The sequence below is a fragment of the Macrobrachium nipponense genome, chromosome 8, assembly GCF_015104395.2.
Source record: "Macrobrachium nipponense isolate FS-2020 chromosome 8, ASM1510439v2, whole genome shotgun sequence".
In the NCBI taxonomy this organism is placed as follows: domain Eukaryota; kingdom Metazoa; phylum Arthropoda; class Malacostraca; order Decapoda; family Palaemonidae; genus Macrobrachium; species Macrobrachium nipponense.
Genome location: NC_087203.1, coordinates 69,976,785 through 70,002,402, shown reverse-complemented (window position 1 = coordinate 70,002,402; position 25,618 = coordinate 69,976,785). Strand labels below are relative to the sequence as shown.

The window sequence follows — 25,618 nt, the reverse complement described above, 5'->3', positions numbered from 1 at the left end:
AGCGTGGTTGTTGCAGGAAGGAGGAGATTACCGAGTAGTTTAGAAGATAAGAGTAAATATGAGTAGCGTCAGTGAATGTGGCGAGCAGCTGGTGTTGCCAGTTTTCGGTGCTGATAAGGGCTATGGCCGCTGGAAATAAGAGCTGAAAGCATGCAGCTTGTCACAATTATCGAGGAAAAGAACAAGCTGTGGTTTTTGTCACTCTGTTGTTCCCAGAAGGAAACGGAAGGCAAGGAGCAAGATTTTGAGGAAGTGGATATTGAGAAACTGACAGTCAAACATGGAATGAAAGTTTTGTTAAAATACTTGGACAAGTGGTACAAGAAGGATGAGATGTCAGCAGCATATGAGGCATGGACAAGGTTTGTCAGCTACAAAAAAGGACAAGGAACATACAATGAGGAAGTACATTTTGGAATTTGTGAAGAGAAGTGCAGTTCTGGAGTGGTACAAAATAAGTACTTTACTCAAATATATTTTAGCATTTAAGCTACTAGACTTTGCAGGGCTAGAGGTTAAAGATAAACAAATAGTGTTGACAGAAGTGTCATTTTGTGAAAAGGATGAAATATTTGATTCCATGCAGCAAGCCCTTAAGAAATATTTTGGTAGTCCAGAAGTATTATCATTGGATGCAGTGTCAAGCATGAGTATGAGTGAGACCCCTGTTGTGGTGATAAAATCTGAGCCAGTATTTAGCATGTAAGAGGTAAATGTCATTACATGTGGAAGAGGACAGACAGTTTAGAGGAAGAGGAGGAGGAAGCATAGCAAACAAACATGTAACAAATAGGCAGAAAAACTCAGTTGACATATATATGGTTAGGTTAGGAAATCCTTTGTGTGTGGATCGGAGTACCACTTGTCTCCAGCATATCCAAAAAATGTGTATGTAAGTAGTGTAAAGGAGGAAGAGTTATATTCTGTTATTGAAAATCCAAAAATGATGTTATTGTTGATGACAGAATCTATTAATTGTGCATTGCACTATCCTGAACACAGCTTCCAATTCTATAGTGTGTGGTAGTGATTGGTTAAAAGCCTACACACAGTCTTTGTTTGGATCAGGAAAATTAGAATAGAAGAGGAAGAAAACAAAACAACATTTACATTTGGTGATGGTAATATGTATGTACATGTATAAGTCAGATGAGTAAAATTAAAATTCCAGTGAACATTATAGGTGACAGAGCAAGTATCATAGCAGAAGTGCTGAGCTGCTTTATCCCCCTTTATTCATTAAAAAAAATCAATGAAGAGAGGACAAATGAAATTGGACTTAGAAAACGATACTTCAGAAATTCAGTGAAAAAAGTTTAAATTCAAGTGGTCTTCCTTGGGACACTATTGCTTTCCACTAAGGCATGGAAATCCTGGAAGAAATATAGTAGAAGAAATGATGATAACCTTCAGAGATAATGAAAGGGGAAAGTAGAAGATAGGAAAATTGCACCAACAATTCAGATATCCAGTCCATCTAAGGAGGAAGAACTCTGTAGGCCTAGGGATGCCCAAACAGTCACCATCTTGTAAAGAAAACAAATGGTGTAGTGTTCTCCTTCCTGGGAGAGAGATTATCTCCCATGAAAGAGGGGGTGGCCACATTATACACAAAATCATCCTGTGTAACTCCCGATACTTCCAATGACAAATCATTGGAAGAAAAGGAAGGAGACAGGGTAAAAAGAAGCCGATGGAAAATTTCTGGAAGAAGGGGATTTCGAACTGTCCACTCAGGGAGGTGAGAAACCTTCCCAAGAAGGACAATTAGATACTCTGTGGTGCTCCCTCTTATTATAGAAAGCCTTCCACATAACAGGCCAAGAACGACACTCTGGGTAGGATTAGTGACAGTACAAAATTTAGAATAGCACCTACTGCAAGTGGTATGGGGCTCAGTAATGGAAGACGCCAAAAATCTTGAGCATGGAAATTCTTAAATGCCAGGACACATGCGTTTACAGCGGCCTAGAACTTTTGGTGGACTCAATGATAAACAATCAGGCACACACACACAAACACTGAAAGCAAAGCACAAATAAATCACAAGCTAACAAAGAAACTGGCTTGAGAAGGAGAGTGCAAAAGCGACTATACTCTCCCAGGTGGTCAAAGAAAGACGGTGACCAGCTTCCACCTTTTATACGCATGAGTTGCCAGATGCCACAGATTTCTTGCTTTACAATCTTTGATTGTTTTAACTTTTCTAGCTGGCACTAGAGATTATCCTATTGTTAAGACTGAAGGTTTGATAGCTATGAAAAATACAAATTGATTAAAAATTTGTCATGTTACTTTGGAAGTAGATTTCTTTTTGTCTTTCAAAAGAGAGGGAATATGTTAACAGTTGAGAATATTTGTGCATGACGTTGTGCTTCGTGCTCATCATTTGTTTGTGTTTGTTAATGTTTATGTTGTGATGGGGAACCGGAGCAAAGTGTAGTGATGTAGACACTTGTTAGGCAAGATCTCTAAGGTAAATAAAGGCAGTTTTTTTATGTCCGTCTTTGATTTATCCAGCCATACTGGTCTACAAAATCAACAGGATACATCATCCATAGATCTCTTTGCAAACTTCAAGAAATCACTGACTTCCTCACTTCTGTTCCTGATTCCCCTCTTGCTTGGAGGATGGATGCTATGCTGCTGAATTGGAAAGGTCTAGCCGTTTACGCTTTCTCTAAGCCGGTTACCGCTTTCTCTCTCTTCAGCATGATCAGATAGGTTATCAACAAGCTGACTTCTCACCATGATGTCTAGTCACCTCCGTTATGGCCAAAAAAATTGGAATGGTTTCCAAACCTGCTGCAACTATTGGTGGACTTCCCAGGCTCCAGCCACAAAAACGGTCGCTGCACAAATAGCCCCACTTCCTAAGGTTCCAAACATGAATTGTCTGCTCTGACTCTGACAGGTTACAGACTGTCAAAAACCTTGTCAGAATGAAGGTGTTTTTGAAGCAAGCAGCAGAAGCTATGGTGGGAATGAGACGACCTTCTTCCAAGAGGCTCTACCAATCCAAGTGGCCAGTTTTCAGAGGATGGTGCAACTGCCATAACGTCTCATCTTCTGAGACATCTATTTGTCAGGTAGCTGACTTCTTGCTTTACCTGAGGACCTCCAAGAAATTTTCTATATCAACTATCAAGGGCTATGCTTAGCTCTGTGTTTAAGCAAAAAGGCCGCCTATCCTCTAACCAGGACCTAACTGACCTCAAGTCTTTCGGTTCCATCAAGCAAGTGAAATCAGGTGCTATCTCGTGGAATTTAGACGTCTTAAAATGGCTCTCGGGTCCTTACATGAACTGCTTTGCTCCATCTCTTTGTGGAACTTAACCAAGAATACCATATTTCTGGGCTCAGCTCGTGTCGCTGCGCGAAATATCCTTTAATCTATTATTTCTAGGGTAAATGTACTAACCATACCAGAGAATAAATAAAATAAAGAAAAAGGTCAGTATAACTGACTCGCTCACCCTCCAAGAGGGTGTCGGTATGAACACTAGGCGAGTGAGACCACTACCACGAGCCAAATACCAATAGAAATCTCCCACAACAAAAACCCTCCATGAGGAGAGCCGACCCACAGAGTGAGCAGCTCGTACTACTACTACTCCATCCCATGCTGCCGACTGCTGCGCCTCTGGTGGCCATCCTTTTCAGTTAGCGCACACGAGGTCACACGTGTTATTTTTCTCTCTGTGTTTTTTGTGCCCTTTCGTTGGATTTATCATAATGGAGCGTGCAGCTATCGCAGCAGCTAAGTTAAAGTACGCAGTATTTATTGGATTAGTTGGTTTTTTCCGACCCTGGACAGTATTTGCCGTTTTTTAGGTATAAATACGTTCTCGGGGTCGGAAGCATGGCAGCATGGTTCTGCCGCGTGATGGGTTCGTTCTTGGTCTCCCATACCTAGAACATCCCTTATTTATGTACGCTCTATTTGATTATCCGCTTTGTTTAGATTAAGGTCTACTCAGGTTGTCATGCATGCATGTATTTCACCTTATGTAGGCTTTTTCTATCCAGACCCTAGTCCAGGTTCTTAGTATCGGCCTCTGACTATCTTTGAGTGGTAGACTTGCCTTCGGGTTAGTCGTACACTCCTGGATTTTTCTCCTGCTATATTACTTTCTCTCTTTCATTTTATTTTATTTATTATATGATTTTGTCATCGTTAGGTTAGTTAGGCGTCTGCTAGCCTAGGTCCTGGCTCATAGAGCCTATACTACCGCTGATCAGTTCAGTTGCTTCCCTATAGCATCTCTCTGATCAGTTGGTTTTAGCCCTGTGGGCCTGTATGCTACCGCTTTTCAGTTCAAGTTGCTTCCCGATAGCTTCTCTCTGATCAGTTGGTTGGCCTAGGTTTGGTTATCGTATCTCAGTTTACGGGACAGCCAGACGCCTGCCCAGTCACCCTTCCCCCCCCTCCCGCTCTTCCATAGAGTCGGGAGGGGGTGGGTCGGTCTGCCCATGCTCGCTCTGCATACCCGAGCTGCCTCCCTCTCTCCCCTCAGGAGGAGGGGCTAGGGAGTCGGGACAGACCCAGACTGGTCTCGACCTCTCCGGCTTCTCGGTCCGGCCGGGTGGTACGTTGTGGGGGGGCCCCCCCTGGCCTTCCCCCCCTCTGTTACTACCTTGTCGCTCGGGCTAGCTCGAGCATGTATGTCCCTCTCGCCCTTTATCCCTCCTTACTAGAGCTCCTCCCTGATCGGAGTCCTGGTATCCAGCGGAAGGGGCTAGTCCACCCAGCAGAGTGGACCGGAACATACAGTAGGTCACTACTAACCTTACCATAACGTATTGCTGAGTTACTACAGCTCCGGCTTCACAACTGAACCTAGTCCGGTTCGCTTGTGTTTAGGTTTAAGTTATCTATAAGTTTATCTTAGTACCTTAAACCATCCCCCCTCCCTTTCATATCTTACCGGATCTCTCCGGGATTATAGCCTATTCAGGCAATGCAGGGAGGGGTTATGCCCAAATTTTTTTCCGAGTTCCGGCATGTAACGGAGTTCTTTTGTCCTTTAGTCTGTAAGTGATGCCTTTTAAGATACTCATGTGTCTTCCCACTTACAGGCACCAACTGTGAGCATCCGGGATGTTCCGCTACACTTCAGGACCCCTGTGGACACGAAGTTGCCGGTCCCATGCTCCATGCGCGACTCCGCACGGGACATCCAGGTCTGGTACCATGAGACGTGTACCATATGTTACGATCTGGTGAGCCAGCTTTTGGAAGGGGTAAGTATTCCATCTCCAGTAGCTGCTCCGCTTCTTTTTTAGTGCTTAAGTTTTCATCATTTACTTTAACTTAAGGCATCTAGTTTAAGTTATACTCTAAGTTTTAGTTTTAAGTGATTCTTAAATCTAAAATACGCCCTCTTCTTACAGGCTCCGGCAGTAAGGGATACCGCACTGGCTACCCTGCGGGCCTGGGTCGGAGGTTTTGGCAAGAACGCCGCCAAGGGTCAGCCCTACATCCCTCGAGAAGGCGGTTAGCACTATTAATCTTCCCCGGAGGCAAGGCGACAGGTTTACGTCGACCCAGTAGAGGCGGACCCGACTATCGCCTTCATCAACAACAGCTGGCGGCCTCCTTAACTGAACAAGACCAGGATATCTCCACGGATGTCGCAACCCTGGATATTAATGTTGAACCGATGGTAGGTATAGACGACCTGTTGGTCGAGGTAAGTAAGGTGGGCACCCAAGGGTCGCCCTTGGGTGATGACTGTTTCTTCTACCCCTGCAAACCTCTCCATCCTTACAAGGCTTTCTTACGGGTGACTGAAGTTATATACTCCTCCTGAGGCTTCGGTTAGACCTAAGGTCAAGGCTAAAGTGATGACCTTGACTAAGACGTCATCGTCGTCTAAGAAGACGTCCTCGTCTTCTTCCTCACGTAAGTCTCCGGCTCGCAATCCCGGCCCAGGACAGGTCTAAAGCTTCTAGCTCCGGCTCTAAGTCCTCAAAAAGTAAATCCAAGGAGATCTCGCACTCCGGCAGAATCACCAGTTCCGCTACCATTTGGTTCCAATTCAGAGCCTCCCCTCCACCTCCGCAGCAGCTCCGGCTTTGGACTCCAATGCTGGCCTGTTGCAACAGGTGGGCGACCTAGTTGGGTCCCTAAAGAGTAGTATGGAACAAATGATCTCTCGCCTGTCGGATAGGATCACTTCCCAAGATACTATTATAGCCGGGCTAAGAGAAGCTCCTCTAGCCTCTCCCTCACTTTCCAACACAAGTGGAACTCAGCTTCCTCCGTATGACTCACTTCCTGCTTTCTCTATGAACAACCCATGGAGAGTAGCGTCATACGCCCCCTTCCAGGACGGTCTCATCTCCATACCAGGAGTTTTGGAACTCGAAGAATAGAGGACTTCGAGTTCTACCCGGAAGGCCTAACAGCCTCCTTCATAGGCTACGCAAGGCTCACGCCTTCGGCTATGGTTCGGGACGATAGGGTACCAAAGGAGACAGTCCTCTATTCACGAGACCGAGGCTCAGAGAGAATGGCTCAGATGTTTAGAGGACATGGATTGTTCTAACACCAAGATACAACCATTAAAAGTCCCTTTACCATTTTCACAATGGATGAGAGTACCCCGCTCCCGTTCCTAACCAAGATAGCAAGGTCGACCATCTCAGCGGCCCAGAAGGGGGAAACCATGCCTCAGTTGAAAGAAGCAGATCCCACATCTCCGTTACTCCCTTCAATTGGAGAATTGTGGGAAGACTTGCCGAATACATTCTCAGCTGGCAAACTCAAACCGGACTGTGCTATGGAGCAGTTTGGTGAAAACTAGCTACCCAGGCTCCCAGATAGTCTTATTCAGGCTGAATTGACGCAAAATCACGACTAGCCAGATCAATCAACTCTATGGCTATGTCTGAGGTAGCAACCATGGCCTATGGATCAGAACCAATTTTTAAGCTTATGACCAAAGCCTGACTCAAACGGTGCAGTCAGATATGTTCGAGTTTGCCACTGCTAGAACGAATTGTAGGAAGCATGTCCTGCTAGAGGCAACCATTCGACATGAGGCCGAATAGGTTACTCTCCTCTAACATCTGGGGCGCAGATCTCTTCCCAGAGGCTATGGTTAAGGAAGTCCAGGCAGAGGCTACGAGGTTGAACCAGAGCCTTAAGGACCGTTGGGGCCTTACGGCTAGGAGGAGGCAAGACCTGACACCTAAAGGTAAGGGACAGAGGAAACCTAGGCCTTTCCGTTTCCAACCTTACCAGAAGAAGCAACCACGCTTTCCTCAACAAGTTCCAGCAGTGCCGTTAGTGCAGACAGCCCAACCTTCCACTTCTAAGGGTCAATCACAGCCAATTTATGTGATATCCCCTCAGCCTCAAACCTCTACCTCATACGCCATCTCTCCAGCTTACAATCAAGCCTTCGAGAGTCAAGCTTCTCAGAAGTATGACCGCTCGGGTAAGGGAGGCAGAGGTAAGCGGTCCTTTCGTGGGAGAGGATCGGGAGGCCCTTTAATAGGGGAAAGCACTTCAGAGGAGGCCGAGGCTGTTACCAGAACCAATGAAGAACTTCAGGTAGGAGGGAGGCTGTTTTCACTTTCGCCACCGGTGGAACTTCAGCCAGTGGGCTCAGAGCATAGTGTCAAAAGGGCTGGGTTGGAGCTGGTTGACGAACCCACCTCCAGCCAGACCTTTCCGTCAACTTCCTTCCAAAGAATTGACAGAGTACGCAAAGGACCTCCTTCAGAAAGGAGCTACTAGCGAGAGTCAAGAGATTAAAATTTCAAGGTCGCTTGTTCAGCGTGCCAAGAAAGGCTCACAAAAAAGAAGGGTAATCTTAGACTTGTCCCGCTTAAACTTAGCCATCCGCTGCGACAAGTTTCAAGATGCTCACGATCTCACAGGTGCGGACCTTACTTCCCCGTGGGGCCGTCACACCTCTATCGATCTTACAGACGCCTACTATCATATCCCTATTGCAAGACACTTCCGTCCGTATCTGGGATTCAAGATAGGAGACCAGACATTCTCCTTCAAGGTAGTTCCATTCGGACTCAACGTGGCACCCAGGGTGTTCACGAAGCTAGCGGAAGTGTAGTGCAACAACTCAGATCGCAAGGGATTATGGTAGTGGCGTTATCTCGCGATTGGTTGATCTGGGCCCCATACAGTCGAGGAATGCAACAAGGCTACACTGAAAGTGATCCAGTTCCTAGAATATCTAGGATTCAAGATAAACAAGTCCAAGTCAAGACTCACTCCAGAGTCAAACTTTCAGTGGCTAGGCATTCAATGGAATCTATCCTCCCACACTCTGTCGATTCCATCTACCAAAAGGAAAGAAATAGCGAAGTCAGTCAAGCAATTTCTAAGTCACAAACTAACCATCAAGGAGAGCTCAGGAAAGGTATCCTCGGCTCTCTCCATTTTGCATCAGTAACGAACGTCTTAATGAAAGCCAAACTGAAAGACCTAACCAGGATCTGGCGCTCGCGAGCAAATGTCGGTCCAGGGACAAGCTATCCTCAGTGCCTCTGATTCTAAAAAGAATCGGCTTCGGCCGTGGGCAAAAGTCAAGAATCTATCAGTGTCAGTACCCCTTCAGTTTCCCCTCCACCAGGGATCACCATCCACACAGACGCGTCCTTAAGCGGCTGGGGAGGGTATTCCCCAGGTCAAAAAGGTTCAAGGGATTTGGTCACTCCAGTTCCGTCAGTTCCATATAACGTACTGGAGGCAATGGCAGTGTTCTTGACTCTAAAAAAGTTACACCACCAAAGTACTCCCCACATAAAGCTATGTCCATGGACAGCGCAGTGGTAGTACATTGATAATAAACAGAGGAGGCTCCAAGTCACGTCATCTAAATCACGTCTGGTAGCCCATCTTCTCCCTGGCAGACAAGTTCAGTTTGGCATCTTTCCTCCACTCACATAGCTGGAGTGAGAAACGTCATAGCAGACGCCCTATCCCGATCAGTACCCCTAGAGTCGGAATGGTCACTAGACAACAGTTCGTTCCAATGGATCCTTCAAAGAGTCCCAGGGCTACAGGTGGATCTCTTCGTTATCCCAAGCGAACCACAAACTACCGTGTTATGTAGCCCCCAACCTGGACTCTCTGGCTTACGCCACGGACGCCCCCTGGCTCTGGACTGGAACAACTGGGAGAAGATTTACGTCTTCCCTCCAGTGAATCTCCTTATGAAAGTATTGAACAAACTCAGGACATTCAAGGGTCAAGTGGCTCTAGTAGCCCCAGACTGGCCGAAGAAGAGCAATTGGTATCCCCTAATTCTGGAACTGGGCCTTCGTCCTCTTCGGATCCCCAGTCCCAAGCTCTCCCAGTCAGTACAAACGAAGACTGTGTTCGCTTCCTCAGGGATTCTCAAAACCCTAACTTTATGGATTTCATGAAGTTTGCGGCAAAAAGAGATGCGAATATTGACCCTCAGAATATTCTCTTCTTGGAATCCGATAAAAGGGATTCAACTTTGAGGCAGTATGATGCTGCTGTCAAAAAGTTAGCAACCTTCCTGAGAGAGTCAGATATCAGAATCATGACAGTTAATTCAGCTATATCCTTCTTCAGATCCTTATTTGAAAAAGGTTTAGCAGCTAGCACGATTACGACAAACAAGTCAGCCTTGAAAAAGATATTTCAATTTGGATTTAACATAGACTTGACGGATACCTACTTCTCGTCTATTCCTAAGGCATGTGCTAGACTTAGGCCTTCTGTGAGGCCTACGTCAGTTTCATGGTTCTTAAAAGATATTCTAAAACTGGCTTCCGAAACCGATAATGACACATGCTCGTTTATGATGCTCCTAAGAAAAACCCTATTTTTATTAAGCCTGGCTTCAGGAGCAAGAATTTCAGAACTGTCGGCTTTATCCAGAGATCCGGATCTTATTCAATTCCTTCCCACAGGGGAAGTCCTACTTTCTCCGGAACGTAGCTTTTTGGCAAAGAATGAAGATCCTTTGATGAGGTGGGAACCTTGGAAAGTACTTCCTCTTCCACAAGATGTATCCCTTTGTCCCAGTTTTCAACCTTACGAGCCTTTCTATCCAGGACCTCATCCTCATCCTCATCGGGCCCCTCTTTAAGAGGGAAAAAGGTGGAACTTTATCATTAAAGGCATCAGGCAACAAATCCTGTACTTTATTAAACAAGCCAATCCTGACTCTTTCCCAAAAGCACATGATGTCAGAGCAGTAGCCACCTCAATTATTATTTCCAACACATGAACTTCGATGAGTTGAAAAAGTATACCGGATGGAAATCGCCGACAGTGTTCAAACGTCATTACCTTAAGTCCTTGGAAGCTCTGAAATTTTCAGCAGTAGCAGCGGGAAACATAGTTTCCCCTGACTCTAGTTAATTTGTAGTAGAAGATTCAGTCCTCCTTTCTACCTGCTTCACCCAACAGTTTCGTCTATTCTACCGTGTTCATTTACATTCACCTTGTGCCTTAGCTGCTTTTATGATGATGTAGTGGGTGCCCCTTATTTTTTTGCTAGGGACACTCACAGATGATTATGGATATTGATCTCATGGATGTTACCCCCTTATTTTTATGCTAGGGGATACATCTCATTTATAATGGTTACGGGTTTTGTATATTAAGTCATATACATTCCTTATATATTATCATGTTGATAATTTGTTCATTTGATTGGTTTAATTGCTATTATATTTTTTTGATACATGCCTTTACACAGATACCATTTTGTTACATTGTAAGCCAACTTTACCTCTGTAACATAGTTGTAAATTACCTTATGTTAATAAACATGTTTAGATTAAGGGGGGGTAAAAAAAAAAAAAAATTTTTAAGCATATTTTTATTTTGTATCACTGTGTATTTGTATCTTTTTAGCAATTATATTCTTTTATATTTACTTTATTTTTTATTTGAGACCTATTCTGATTTGTTTTATTACTTTTGTTTACAATCTTGTGCTATTTCTCTGGTACGATTTCGCGCAGCGACACGAGCTGAGCCCAGAAAAGGGATTTGACGTAAGGAAAAATCTATTTCTGGGCGATTGGCTCGTGTCGCCAGCGAAATCCCACCCTACCCATCCCTTCGCCCAAGATTGTCTGCTAACTTCCAGGATGGCCACCAGAGGCGCAGCAGTCGGCAGCATGGGATGGAGTAGTAGTAGTACGAGCTGCTCACTCTGTGGGTCGGCTCTCCTCATGGAGGGTTTTTGTTGTGGGAGATTTCTATTGTATTTTTGGCTCGTGGTAGTGGTCTCACTCGCCTAGTGTTCATACCGACACCCTCTTGGAGGTGAGCGAGTCAGTTATACTGACCTTTTTCTTTATTTTATTTATTCTGGTATGTGTTAGTACATTTACCCTAGAAATAATAGATTAAAGGATATTTCGCTGGCGACACGAGCCAATCGCCCAGAAATAGATTTTTCCTTACGTCAAAATCCCTTTTTTGGTGGCTTAGGCAACAGCGGTTTAAACATAGTGAAATCCAAGCAATCGATAAGAGAATTGGATTTTCACCAGGGAATGCAGTATGCTCTCACAAGGGAATGCGGTATGCTCCTTCTCTCTGGGATTCCATACCAAGAATGAGGGCCTTTCTAACCCTTGGCCCCTTTTGTTCACCATCAAGAATTCGATGGACATTCTCGGGCCAGAGAAAGAAGAGAGGCTTCTATGTCTGATAAGAGCCCTGAGGTACTACCTTCAGGGGACAGAGAAGGTCAGGGGTCCTTCGAACTACCTCTGGTGTTCAGTTAAAAACTTCCCATCCTCTCTCCAAGAAACCTTTTCTTCCTTTCTGAGAAGCTTGATTGCTAAATCCCACTCCAAGATTTAGGAAAAAGTCTTACCAACTTTTAAGGTTAAAGCCCATGAGATTAGTGCTATTGTTACCCCAGTTTTCTTTCAGATGTGTTATGTCTCTACAAAGTATAACACAAGGTCGTTTTTGCTTTGCATTATCTTAAGGACGCGGAAACTTTTTGAGAATTGCAGCACGTTTGGACTTTGATCCGTGGCTGGTATGGTGTTGGGAGAGGAAGCATAGGGAGTCTATCTCTCTGCTTTCCTGTGCCTTGAAGCTAGGTGTTGTGCTTTTTGGGAAGCCTGGGGCCACATTGTATCTTGAGTGCCCACTAGTTTTTAATGGTTTGGGTGGTGGTTTTATTTTACATTGTAAGTAACATCGTTGTGGTCTTATTCTGGTCTCTGCTAGGGCAAGGGTATCTCTTGGTAACTTTGTGAGGCACAGGTGTACTTCTCTCGCTACAAAGTTCTCACTTGTGTAGGGGCTATACAGCTATGCTCGCTACAGTTCAAGAGGAGCACCGACTAGAGGCAGTACTTATCTGCAGTACTCTCTTGCCAGGTAAGGAAACAACAAGTATTTCCTCAATGCTGGCAACTGTTCCATGTCAAACTCATTACCTAATTTAATGTTTTGAGATAGAATATGTCCATGGATCCAACCTCCTTTCAATCTGGAATCAGCTATTTAATTACTTGGTAAGTTAGTACTTATATAAATATGACATTTTTTTTTTTTATAAAATCAAGTTTTATATGTACTTACCAAGTAATTATATAATCAGAGCCCTCCAGAGCCCTCCCTCCTTCCATCACATGGACACAAGGATGCAAACAAACTGAAGCTCTGCCTGGTTGTTCCTCACAGCCCCTGAAAGTGGGTGGGGCATGTTTGTACCTACACTTAAACAAATTCGAGCGCTAATGCAAATTTTGAATTTTTAGGCTGCTGTAGGTAGGAAGCTCTTATTTATGTAATTACTTTGTAAGTACATGTAAAACTTTAATTTTATTATAATATGTCCAATTTTCTATGGTCTGATACATTGTTAATTTATTTACCAGTTGTTGAAATCCTTTTGTGCATTAGCTGTTAAGATGGGGAACCAAAGAGGCTGAGTGACTCGCATTCGTTTGAAGAGTGCTCTGAAAAATAATGATCTTTATCATGATCAGTAAGATTTTTTGTACATCTTTGATAATGATAATCTTTGGAACTGTGGCCCAAGTATATATTAAGAAAGACAGGATATATTTTTGTAGACAGAAAGATTTAGGTATGATTCAGGCGTGCTAAGAGAAACAAATGGCGAACCACTCCAAACAGGGGCTTGTAAGGCCAATGCTTAAAAAAATGTAGTAACTGAGATGAAGGAAAGAACCTGTAAAATAAAGATAGGAAAACTACTTTTATACTGTCAGATTTTGTTGTTTGAATGCTGTAATTTCTCCAAGATATTTGAAGCAATGAAGTCAAGTGTTGGTAGGAGAGGTTGAGTTCCTTTGGGAAGGCAGGCAGGGGAAATTAGAAGTGCTTGTTTTGAAGGAAGAGTAGCTAAGCATGACTTGGGTTATTAGATTCCTTTTAAGATCATCTCTCAAGATGAGTTGACATGTGAAGGAAAAGCAAGTCAACATTGAGCTGACATAGCATGAATAGATGAGATATATTATAGAAGGTTATGCTGTAGTATTTGGGGTTTCGACATCCTTTTGAAGCTTTCATGGTGGCTATGATATTAAGCCTTCATGGTGGCCTGATAATATCATATTTTGTACTCTGAAAGACTTGTGAAGTAAAGGAAGACAAGTCTTTTCTTGTGAGAACACTTCACCTTAAAAGGAGAGAAATCAAGCCCATTAGTCCCACAATGGAAATATCTCCAAAAATACCATCATTTGTGGCCAAAGCAAAGAACATTTTGAAAAGCTGTACAGGGCTTTACTATCTGTAGACTGTATAACTAGGGATTTTCTTCTATGAGATTTTAATTTCACATTTAGGAGGAAGCTGGAGTATATGCATTTCAATGTTTAAATTACTTACTCATGTTTGATTATTCCTTTCTAGCACGGGACTTGGCAATCAAGCAGAATGAAGGTAAAACTATTATGTACACTGCTTATGGATCTGAATGGAGGCAATTTGGGAATCCCCGAAAACCTCGTCCCTTGAATTCCGTCGTCTTAGACAGAGGTGTTTCAGAAAAGATTGTCAAAGATGTCAAGGATTTTATGGATAGTCCTGAATGGTACTCTAATAGAGGTATGGTTATTTTGGGTATACTTTTTTGTCTGATTATGTGTTACATTATTTTTTTTTTTACTATTAATTTTTGCTTATGGCTGTACTATGATGGTAACTATATTGACATTGCAGTGTTCTGCTTGATTGGTAGTACTTTATTTCTTTTTCCCTGTTGTTTTTATCTTTGCATTTCATATACAGTGCATGTATTTTCAGTAAGATGGAGTTAGTAACTATAGGAAAATCCAGGGCTCTTTGTAGCTTAGCCTCGCCCACTGCACGCCAGTAATTGGCTACTCTTAAAAGGGTAATGATGTCAGACTAATTAACATTCCTTATGATTAACAGTATGGATTTAACTCCGTTGGGTCATGTTGAGCTCTGTATCTGAATAATAATACCACAGATTTGAGTTCCCAGTGTTGTGAAGTATGCAACTGATATCTCTGATAAAATATATATTAAGTTGTGTATCATTATGAGGATCTTGGACCACAGATTAACCAACTTTTTGAAACCATTGCCAGCCAAGTAGCTTCAACGAATGGTTATAACATAAGCAGTGGGCAGGGTTTAGCTGCAAAGAGCAGTGGATTTGGCTATACATAGCGTCCCATGTTTAGATATTTTTTTGAGTTAGTTCCATTAGATTAGACTGTAGTTAATGGCAATGAAAAGGATCTTGTATTTATAGCTAATACTGTTCAGTTAATATATTTATTGCATACTGGTGCTGTATTGTCATTTTTGGCAGAGAGGCCAAGCCCTGAATCACTAATAAAAAAACATGCAAAGAGTAGTTAGATGGAAGCCAACGACCTCCCCTTTTGGGAAAGTCACATGTTTCATGTGCACCAGCTCTCACTTCTTTTCTTTGCATGATAAAATATTAAAAAAGTTTGGTGCTTTTCTTATTATCCAGCTTTCTCTCATATCATACACTCTCAGTTACTTATTAGGTATTGTCTTGATGTCATTTTGGAAGTCTTCTTTTGTATCACTGTTTTGTTTGTAGGTATGTATATTTATTTCTAGCTGTGTAGTTCCTGCATCAGCATAAATTTTCACTCAAAGTCTGACTCAACTGCAGGTTTTGATGGTATTATAATCTTCAATAAGTACCAGTGGTTATTGAAAATTTTTATATGTAGTAGTGTAACCACATTTCTGCTTCTTGGTTTTGTTTAATCATTGATCTTTGTTTTATGTTTTACCTTGTATGTTGTAGACCCATTATCAGCATGCAAGAGAGCAAGCACTGTAAAGGTTTCTTAAAACATATAGATAGTTTATATCTGTGTGCCCAGAGGCAAGGAGAAACTCACTGTTATTGCTTTATATTCATCAGGCTTTGTTTATATAAACCTTGTCCCTAGATTCAATTTTTACTCAGTGTCCTCTAATGTTTTAGTGTGCAAGTGCATAGCATGGAAATTAATGTCCAACAGGGCGTACAAAGATAGTCTGTGTATGGTGAATGTGTCGTTTGTTTGCTATCATTTCCGAAGGTTTGAATAGAGAGACCATAGCAGCTGAATCTTTCTAGATGTCCCTAGTTGGAAACATCTTTTTGAGCTCTTTGAAGGTTTATAAGAGTAGATCATAAACCTAACCTTATGACTTTGCTGTGTTTTAGATTGATCTCTTTGTGAAGAACTCAGGATTTTATCTCCCTTGTAAGTTTGGCACTTCTAATACAGCATATTTGTTCTTTTTATGAAAACACACACACATTCATGTGCAAATAGTTGCGAACTGCATGTCTTAAACTTATTATCACAAATTGCCTTCCTCTTATTGCCAGGCATTGCTTCAGTATTTTTTGGTTCTCCAAGGGGAGTAAAAATGTTAAGCGGTCATGGTCACTCATTCTGTACTGGCAACAAAAACAAAATTTTAGGTTGTATCTGTATGAAATATAGTTTTAAAAGCTTTTTCCATTGTTTTGTTAGAAAAAAATTAAAATATGTGATATGAGTTTTATGTAAGAAATGTTCCACTTCCTAATGGCTTTGATGCCCTTCTTTTGTTTCCAATAATCCCAATTAGGAAACATTGTTTTATCATTAATGTGTTTTTAATTGTAGCATGGGTTTACTTTATTCACTCAAATGTTAACTGATAGTTCTATCAGCTGATAGTACTGAGGGATTGCTTCCTAAAGCTGATAGACTGTTACTATTGTTTTGTTCATGAAACTTACCTGGCAAATATATATATAGCTGTATTCTCCGAAGTCCGACAATTTCAAAAACTCCCGGCACACGCAGTGGGCGGCCAGGTGGTTATACCCATTCCCACCACTGGGAGGCGGCTATCAGGAACCATTCCCATTTTCTATTCAGATTTTTCTCTGTCGCCGGTTGGTAAACAACTGTTTACAGACCTCCGCCTAGGATTTGGAAACTTCTTTTTGCCTTGATTATCCTGATTGACTTTTGGTTTTTTTTTTTGGACCTGGATTGTTGGCTTGGCATACGCGATAGTGGTTTGATTTGGATTTTGGCTTTGACTTTTCTTTAAATATGATGTCCTGGATCTAGTTCTACTAGTTCAGAGTGTGTGGTGTGCAAGAATGTAAGGTGAGGCTACCGAAAGCTTCGGTAGATCCTCACTTGTGCGCACGAAATGTAGAGGTATGTATGTTTGTTTGAACGATAGATGCATCGAGTGTGAGGAATTGACGGATCTTGATTGGAAGGCGTATGATTCGTATGTAAGAAAAACTTGAGCGCGATAGAATCAGGAGGTCTTCCTCCAGGAGTGCTTCTGTGAATAGAAGTCAGGGTAATATTGTATCTCCATCGAATCCCCCTGTAGATTTAATTCAACCTAACCATGTAGTGTTGCCTTCGGGCAAATCAGGAAGTGTCTACAGAAGGAAATGTGCTCTCTACGATAATGGAGTCGATTCGTGCCCTGGAGTCAAAAGTTCTCACGCTACAATCAAATGCAAGTGCAATGAAAGTGTTGGTGCATCAAGTGTTTGTGGAGGGGGCGTCAGATCGGTCCCATAATGCCTCCAGGTCTAGACCTCTGTCGGACTCCCAGGACTTAGGGTAGTGGGCAAGTCAAAAGCCGAAGGAGGTTACGGGAACTAAAAACCGGTCTGACGTCCCTTCGGCAGAATCTGTGGATGCGTCCCAGACTGCCAAGGATCGTGCACGGGCACGAGTCCTTAAAGAGTGTTTCTCGTCCTCCGAGGCATCCTCCCCTCACCGGGGCTGGAGCTCTCGGAGAACCTCTCGCGGAGAGAGCAGCAAGGGCTCAAGACGTCGCACAGGCGGCCGTCGTCCTTGTCGCCCTCTTAAGAGAGGTTTTAGAGAAGAGGACGCTTCACGTCCTTCTTATCAACCTTTTCATTCGTCACCTGAATATTTTGAAGCCTTCCCACCACAGAAAAGGACCAAGACTTCATCGGAGGAGGACGCTTTTGAGCGTCCAAGTCGCTCTAGATTTGTTCCTGAGACGAAGGAGAGGGCGTCCCCTCGCCCGTCTTCCTCTCACAGGATTAGTCCTTCTCCTGATCAAGAATTTTCTCCGTCAAGGGAGATTTTAATGGGTATGCAGAAACAGTTGGCTACCTATTTCGCGAAGAGAGAGACAAAACCCGGTCGGTGGAGGAAGGACCAGTGGCTGCCTGTTAAGAGAATCAGACAGTCCCCGGCTCCTTCTCCTCGTTCTTCGGCCTCTTCGTCACCTTCTAGCAGCCGACTCATTCGACGTCGAAATGAAAGCGTTCCTTTTGAGAGAGCGTCTAGGAGAGACGAGTTATGACAAAGACGTGAGTTGTCGCACAGGCGCCGGCGTCTTTGTCAAGATGTCGGGAACGTCCAGGAATCTCCGACGGACGATCATTGTTCTAAGTATTTCTCTCGTGCACGTCAAGAGAGCGAAGCTTGCCAAGATCAAGAGCCTCGTAAGGACATTTCTGAATGCGCACGACACGCTCGACGGCCTGCATTTGTCGTTATGGAAGACGATGTTAGAGAAGCTAGACGTCCTTTGCGTGACGCTAATCAGGACGCTTTTGAGGAAGCGTCAAATGACATTCGACGTCCTGTTCATCGAAACGCTCGCCAGGACGTTCGGGAAGACGCTTCGCAGGACGCACAGCGTCATACACATCGGGACGCTCTCCAGGACGCTCGGGAGGACGCCTTGGAAGAATTTTTAAGTCCGAAGCGTTATGATGTTCCACAAGAACTAAGAGTGTCGAAGATGACTGGGAAACAGAAACGGATTGGTGCTTCTAACCCTTCTTCAGACAGAGGCAACCTCTTGCGAACGGGGCCTCAAGGATTAATATCATCGCGATCTTTGAAGGACACTGCTGCTAAAGGAAGAGAATTGTCTAGTGATTTGTGTCCTAACGACGATGAAGAACCAACACGTCATCCACCTCAGATTATAAGACGTTAATGCATCTTCTGAAAAAACTTGTTCCCGGATAAGTTTCAAGCACCACGGTTGCCTTGCTCTCCGCCTTCACCTTCACAGTTGGCCTCATCGAAAGCCAGGAAAGCTCCTGGCTTTGTTAAGATGGCCACCTCACTCTCTGCAAAGAGAGCATTTAAGAGAATCCAAGATTGGATGGACTCAAGGAAGGCGAAAGGCAACACTTCCTTTGCTCTTCCTCCATCGAGACTAAGTGGGAGAGCGGGAATCTGGTACGAACAGGAGAAGAAGGCGGGATTGAAAGCACCGTCTTCCTCTCAAGGCGATTTCGCTAACTTGGTTGACGCTCCAAGGAGGTCGTACCTATCATCAGCAAAGGTTTTCCTGGACTATGTCGGAAAACGGATCACCATCTGAAAGGCATCTTCAAGACTTTAGAAGTGTTTAACTTCTTGGATTGGTGCTTGGGGGCCCTGGACTTACAATCCAGAAGTCAAGACTCGATTTCTTTGGAAGAATTATCAAGCGTGTTGGCCTGTATGGATAGAGCAGTAAGGGATGGTTCTGATGAACTGGCATCCCATTTCGCTACTGGGCTACTAAAGAAGAGAGCTCTGTACTGCAGCTTTGCGGCGAAATCGGTGTCTCCTGCGCAGAAGGCAGAATTGTTGTTCGCCCCTTTTTCTACACATCTTTTCCCGCAGTCCATGAAAAGATCTGTCAGTTAACTTGCAGGAAAAGGCAACGCAGGACCTCTTGACACAGTCTTCCAGACGTCCTACAGCCCAGGCTTCTACTTCAGCCGCTCAGGCCCCCAAGAAGAAATTTAAGCCCTTTCGTGGAGCGCCTTCCTCGAGAGCTTTTCCGCGAGGAAGGGGGCTCTCTAGAGGCAAGGCTTCATCAAAAAACAAGGGAAAAAATTGACATTTCTGCCCTTCAGGCACCTGTCGGAGCGAGACTCACATCTTTTGCTCATGTGTGGAGAATGATAGGGTCGGACACCTGGTCCCTCGATATAATAGAGAGAGGATACAAGATCCCTTTCCTCTCTGCTCCTCCATTGAGCACGAAGCCTATAGACCTGTCGCCCTCATACCAGCCGGAGAGGCAACAGATTTTGCTCGACCTTTTAGACCAAATGTTAGAGAAGAGAGCCGTAGAAGAAGTCCTAACGTTAGATTCCCCAGGCTTCTACAACCGGTTATTCCTGGTTCCGAAGCAGTCTGGGGGATGGAGGCCTGTCCTAGACGTCAGCAGGCTGAACCTTTTTGTGAGAAAAGAAAAGTTCAGGATGGAAACGTCCCAGTCTGTACTAGGGGCTTTGAGACCAGGAGACTGGATGGTGTCATTGGATTTCCAGGACGCGTATTTCCACGTCCCAATTCATCCTCAATCAAGAAAATTCCTGAGATTCGTCTTAAAAGGACAGGTCTTCCAGTTCAGGGCTCTATGCTTTGGTCTAAGTACGGCGCCGATGATATTCACTCTCCTCATGCGGAACGTAGCAAAATGGCTTCACCTGTCAAAAATAAGAGTCTCTCTTTACCTGGACGACTGGCTAATCAGATCGTCTTCGGAGTCAAGGTGCCTGGAGGACCTTCAAACGACGTTACAGCTGACGAAGGCCCTGGCCTAATAGTCCAATTACGAGAATAAGTCCCATCTGATCCCCACACAGTCCATCGTGTATCTGGGGATTCAGATGGATTCAGTGGCTTTTCAAGCTTTTCCATCAAAGGAACGTCAGCAGAAATGCTTAGAAAAAGTGTCAGCCTCTTAGGGAAGGAAAAACATGCTAGGCGAAGGAATGGATGAGTCTGCTGGGAACCATTTCCTCGCTGGAGAAGTTTGTTTCCCTGGGGAGGTTGCACCTCAGGCCGCTCCAGTTTTTTCTAGCAGAAAACTGGAAGGACAAGCAAGATCTAGACACGACATTGATAATTTCCCAATCGGTCAAGGATCATCTGAAGTGGTGGCAAGATCCAGTCAAACTATCAGAAGGACTGTCCCTCAGCCTTTTGAGCCCCGACCTAGTGTTGTTTTCAGGACGCTTCCATGGCGGGCTGGGGGAGCAACACCAGGCAAGGAGGAAGTGTCAGGCCTCTGGAGAGGGGAACAGAGGTCCTGGCACATAAACCTGAAAGAGTTGGAAGCCATTCGGTTGGCTCTCCAATTCTTCGAGGAACGAGTGGTGGGCCGAGTTGTCCAGATCAACTCGGACAACACCACAGCTCTCGCTTATATAAAAAAACAGGGGGGGACACACTCTCGGTCCCTGTTCGAGATAGCAAGAGACATCCTCCTATGGGCGAAAGCTCGGAACATAGTAATCCTAACGAGGTTCGTGTCGGGAGTGCAAAATGTCCGGGCGGATCTTCTAAGCCGCCAACATCAACTGCTTGCCACGGAGTGGACTCTCCATCTAGAGGTCTGCCAAGAACTATGGAAATTTTGGGGATGCCCGCTTGTGGACCTCTTCGCAACCTCAAAAACGAAGAGGCTTCCTATTTATTGCTCACCGGTTCTCGACCCGGAAGCGATAGCAATAGACGCCATCCTATGGGACTGGACGGGGATGGATGTCTACGCCTTTCCCCCGTTCAAACTGTTAGGAGAGGTAATCAGGAAGTTTGCGGCGTCTCCGGGAGCGAGAATGACACTAATCGCCCCGTTTTGGCCTTCAAGCGACTGGTTCACGGAGGTCATGTCTCTTCTAGTAGACTTCCCAAGAACCCTTCCAAGAGAGCCGATCTTCTCAGACAGCCCCACTTCGAGAGGTACCACGGAAACCTACCCGCTCTGAGTCTGACTGCGTTCAGACTATCAAAAAGTGGTTCCAAGAGGGAGAGGTTTTTCAAGACCAGTGGCAGAAGCTATTGCCAACGCTAGAAGAGCTTCCTCTCGGGCAGTTTATCAATCTAAGTGGGCTGTCTTCAGGAAGTGGTGTAGGAAGAAAGGTATTTCCTCCTCCACGACCTCTGTGAACCAGATCGCTGATTTTCTCCTACATCTGAGAAATGTGGACAGACTTGCGGTGCCCACAATCAAAGGATATAAAAGTATGTTGTCAGCTGTCTTCCGTCACAGAGGGTTAGACCTGACAAATGATAAAGACCTTCACGATCTTTTGAGGTCCTTCGAAACATCGAAAGTACCGCAACCGAAGGTCCCATCATGGAACCTTGACGTAGTTCTGAAGTTTCATGACGTCGAGTTCCATTTGAACCTCTGCATGCTGCCTCGTTGAAAGACGTTAGTTACAAGAAAGGCAATTTTCCTAACAGCTCTTGCCACAGCGAAAAGGGTTAGTGAAATTCAAGGAATGAGTAAACATGTGGCTTCAGGGGACACAATGCAGTGTGCTCCCTGAGCCCTGCCTTCTTAGCGAAGAACGAGAACCCTTCTAACCCCTGGCCGAAGACCTTTGAAATCAAGGGGTTAACAGAGTTCATCGGACGTGAGCCAGAGAGAGTCCTGTGCCCTGTCAGGGCTCTCAAGTTTTATTTGCAGAAAACTAAAGACTGTCGGGGTCCTTCAGAAAATCTGTGGTGTTCTGTTAAGAGACCTGACTTTCCTATGTCTAAAAATGCACTGGCATTCTTTTTACGAAGCACCATCAGGGAGGCCATGCGTCCTGCCCAGATAGTGATCTGAAACTTTTGAAAGTAAAAGCCATGAGGTGAGAGCTGTCGCAACCTCAATGGCGTTTCAAAAGAATATGGCACTCAGCGATACCTAAGTGCTACTTTTTTGGCGAAGCAACTCTGTGTTCGCTTCACATTACCTGCGGGATGTGAAGACGGCATATGAGAACTGCGAGTCGCTAGGACCATACCTATCCGCAAAAATGTTATTGGGGGCAGGAAGCAGCACTAATCCTATCCTATAGAAAAGGGATAGGTGTGCTTTTGATTTTATGGTGTTGGTTTATGGTTGAAGGGTTGGTCGCTTGAGGCGCTTTCCCTTTCTTTAGCCTAGAAGTTATGGGACTAACTTCGATAGGTTAGGTCAGGTGGTGGTTTTTAGCTTCGTTGCCCTCACAGTTTTGGGTCAATATGGTCTAGTCACATTGTGGTCACGCTCCCGTTGACAGATCATCTAGAACTCACCAGCTATATAGGTCACTACCTTGCTGGAGACTCTAGTAAAGCAGAAGCAGACTTGGTGACAGTAATCCAACGAAGTCAGCTATGCTAACAGGTAAGGAACCAAGATGTCAATCATCTGCATGTAATTTGTTTCCTAAAATCCTTCTATTCTGTCCTTCCACCTCCAATGGTGGGATTCAGCTATATATATACTGACAGGTAAGTTTTCATGAACAAAATGTTATTGTCATGATACAATAAAGTTTGTTCATACTTACCTGGCAGATATATATAATTAAGTACCACCCACCTCCCCTCAGGGGACAGTGGTTTGAAAATCTGAATAGAAAATGGGAATGGTTCCTGATATCTGCCTCCCAGCGGCGGGAATGGGTACTAACCACCTGGCCGCCCACAATGCGTGTGCCGGGAGTTCTGAAATTCATGTCAGACTTCGGAGAATACAGCTATATATATATCTGCCAGGTAAGTATGAACAAACTTTATTGTATCATGACAATAACATTTTTTTTAACGTGGATGAATGTCATTGAAGGCTTCATATTTTGGTTGTTACTAGTATTTGTAAACTTGTTCAAGATTCATTTGTTTCAGGCCTATAATATTTTTTATTCTAAAGACTGAAACACATAACCTTCCTTGTTTCCAGAGTGATACTGTGTATAATGTTTATTTCACAACAACCGAAATCCTTTCATTTTTGTTTTAGTTTTTGCAGCACTCTTCCTACTCTAGATCAGAAGTAAAGTATGTTTTGTGTAAGTAACTTGCCAAGTGACTAACATAGCTATAAGGTTCTACTTTCGTGGCGGTTTACAATGAAATTCATGGTAGCGATTCTTTTGTTTTTGAGTAGGTAACCAGCCCTCGGTTAATGACAGGGGTTCCATTCCTGGGGACTGATGCTAAGCGAAAATCGTCGCTAACCCTAGACTTCTTAATATGCCTTGACAGTGTCACAGCCACATATTTTGCCCTAATATGTAATAACTTTAATGAAAATGTGGAATTTCATTTGCCTAATCATTTACTATTGTCTGCATGGTAGTTCTACAAATTTTTAATGTCAGGTTCAATGAACTTACTGGTAAATCTTGGCCTAGTAAGAGAGAGAGAGAGATAGAGAGAGAGAGAGAGAGAGAGAGAGAGAGAGAGCGAGAGAGAGAGAGAGAGAAGGAGATAGAGAGAGAGAGGAGAGAGAGAGAGAGAGAGTGTGTCACCTTTTTCATACTGTTAACATTTCCTCAATCTCTTTGTGTATCATATCTTCTAATTAAATAAGTTTAAAAAACCAAAGGAGAATGATAAAATTATCGTTAGTAACTTACAATCGTTGCTTAAACGCTACAATCATAAACAACTGAATGAAAACAGTTGTTTTGCTACAACAGCTGAACCGAATCTGAATAAAAACGCTGTTTTGCTTGCATTTCAGCCATCGTACGATAGTGAAAAAGTACCGTAGTTATGTTACACATGACGTTAATTAAGTAGAACAGGACTTATATATTTTTACATTATACCTTTATTGGTGGTATATATGAAATATTGGCAGGGAAATAATGAAGCTGAGAAAACAAAATATTCGCACTGCTAATAACTATCAACTACTATCCGACTTACATCCTGCTGACATACGACCACTCGTACTTACAACCTTACTTCAGACAGTTGACCATTGAGTTACTTGGCACTGCGCCATCTCATGAGAACTCTCATCACTCAGACAGCATCAGTTGAGTTACCCTGGCCCTATCTGCCAGCATCATTTGGTATTAACTGTACTGTAGACTGAATTGCAAACCAATTTACGTAAGAATCGACTTCTGACATGCATGCAAGAACCTAACCCCATTGTAACTCAATCCTGATTGTACGTAATATATACTATTACATAAATGATTAAAATGTATTAGTAGAAGTACATTATGGTAAAAAAGATTGAAATAATGATTGTACTTACATTACAGTACTAAGTAGGCACTTATATAGCAAAGGTTTAATAGTATACCCTACCCAGTATGTTGGCCACTTTCTAAGGTTCGACTTACATCCATTCTGACTTACAACCAGTGGGTCTGAACCAAAACTTGGTTGTAAGTAGGGTAGTACTTGTAAATTATCATGCATCAGCAACAGAGCTGGAAGATGCGATAGACCGGTGCCGGGCTGACACCAAGGACAGGCTAGTACACCAGGCTGTGTCTAAGTCGGAGTCTCGTCCTCGGAGACGTCCAGCTCCTCCTCCTCCCCCTGCCCAGCAGCACTCAAGATTGTCGCCTGGTAGGCCGTTGAGGGGTTTGGTTTTGGCAGGGCCTCCCTGTTCGTCTCAGCCTAGGTCAGAGGACCAACGTCCCTTTCGTTCCAGTTCCTTTAAGACAAGAAGGGGCCCAAGGGGCAGAGTTAAAGGGGGCCATCGGTAGGTTAGGTGCCACGGGAAGGGGGGTTGTGCCTGGCGGGCCATTGGGCCAAGTGGCAGAGTTATGGGGCGGAGAAGTGGGTGGTAGAAATCCTTTGCATGGGGTACCTACTGGCATTCGACTTCTCTCCTCCTCTGTCGGACAAGCCACAGCTCAGGAAGGCGTATTCTCCAGATTCTCTGAAGTTCTTGGCTCTTCGGGAGGAAGTGCAGAAGATGCTGGACAAGGATGCAATAGAGGAAGTGGTGCGTCCATCTCCTGGGTTTTACAGTCACATCTTGGTGTCCAAGGCGTCGGGAGGTTGGAGACCTGTGATCGACTTATCCACCTTGAATCACTTCATCAGGAGGACACAGTTCAAGATGGAGACCCAGCGTTCAGTGTTGGCAGCTGTGAGGGAAGGCGACTTCATGCTGTCGATAAACTTAAGGGACGCATAATTCCAGATCCCTATTCATCTGACATCCAGGAAGTTCCTTCGCTTCTCTCTTGGGAACAAGGTCTTTGAGTTCAAAGTCTCGTGCTTCGGTCTGACAACAGCCCCTTAATTGTTCACAAGGGTCTTCTCTCTCGTATCAAGTTGGGCCCATGTTCAGGGGATCTGTTTGCTGAGGTATCTCGATTATTGGTTGGTCTTGGCA

The 25,618-nt window shown here is 44.1% G+C and overlaps 1 protein-coding gene across 2 annotated transcripts in view; it reads left to right on the top strand.

The window, feature by feature from the left end:
* LOC135222826 (mitochondrial chaperone BCS1-like) overlaps positions 1 to 25,618 on the top strand; it is a gene marked incomplete at its 5' end in the record, with an annotated part of 187,080 nt that overhangs the window by 86,409 nt on the left and 75,053 nt on the right. For both annotated transcript variants that reach the window (XM_064261141.1, XM_064261142.1), the window contains 1 exon segment: positions 13,874 to 14,068. In XM_064261141.1, the coding sequence (XP_064117211.1) occupies positions 13,874 to 14,068 (195 nt within the window).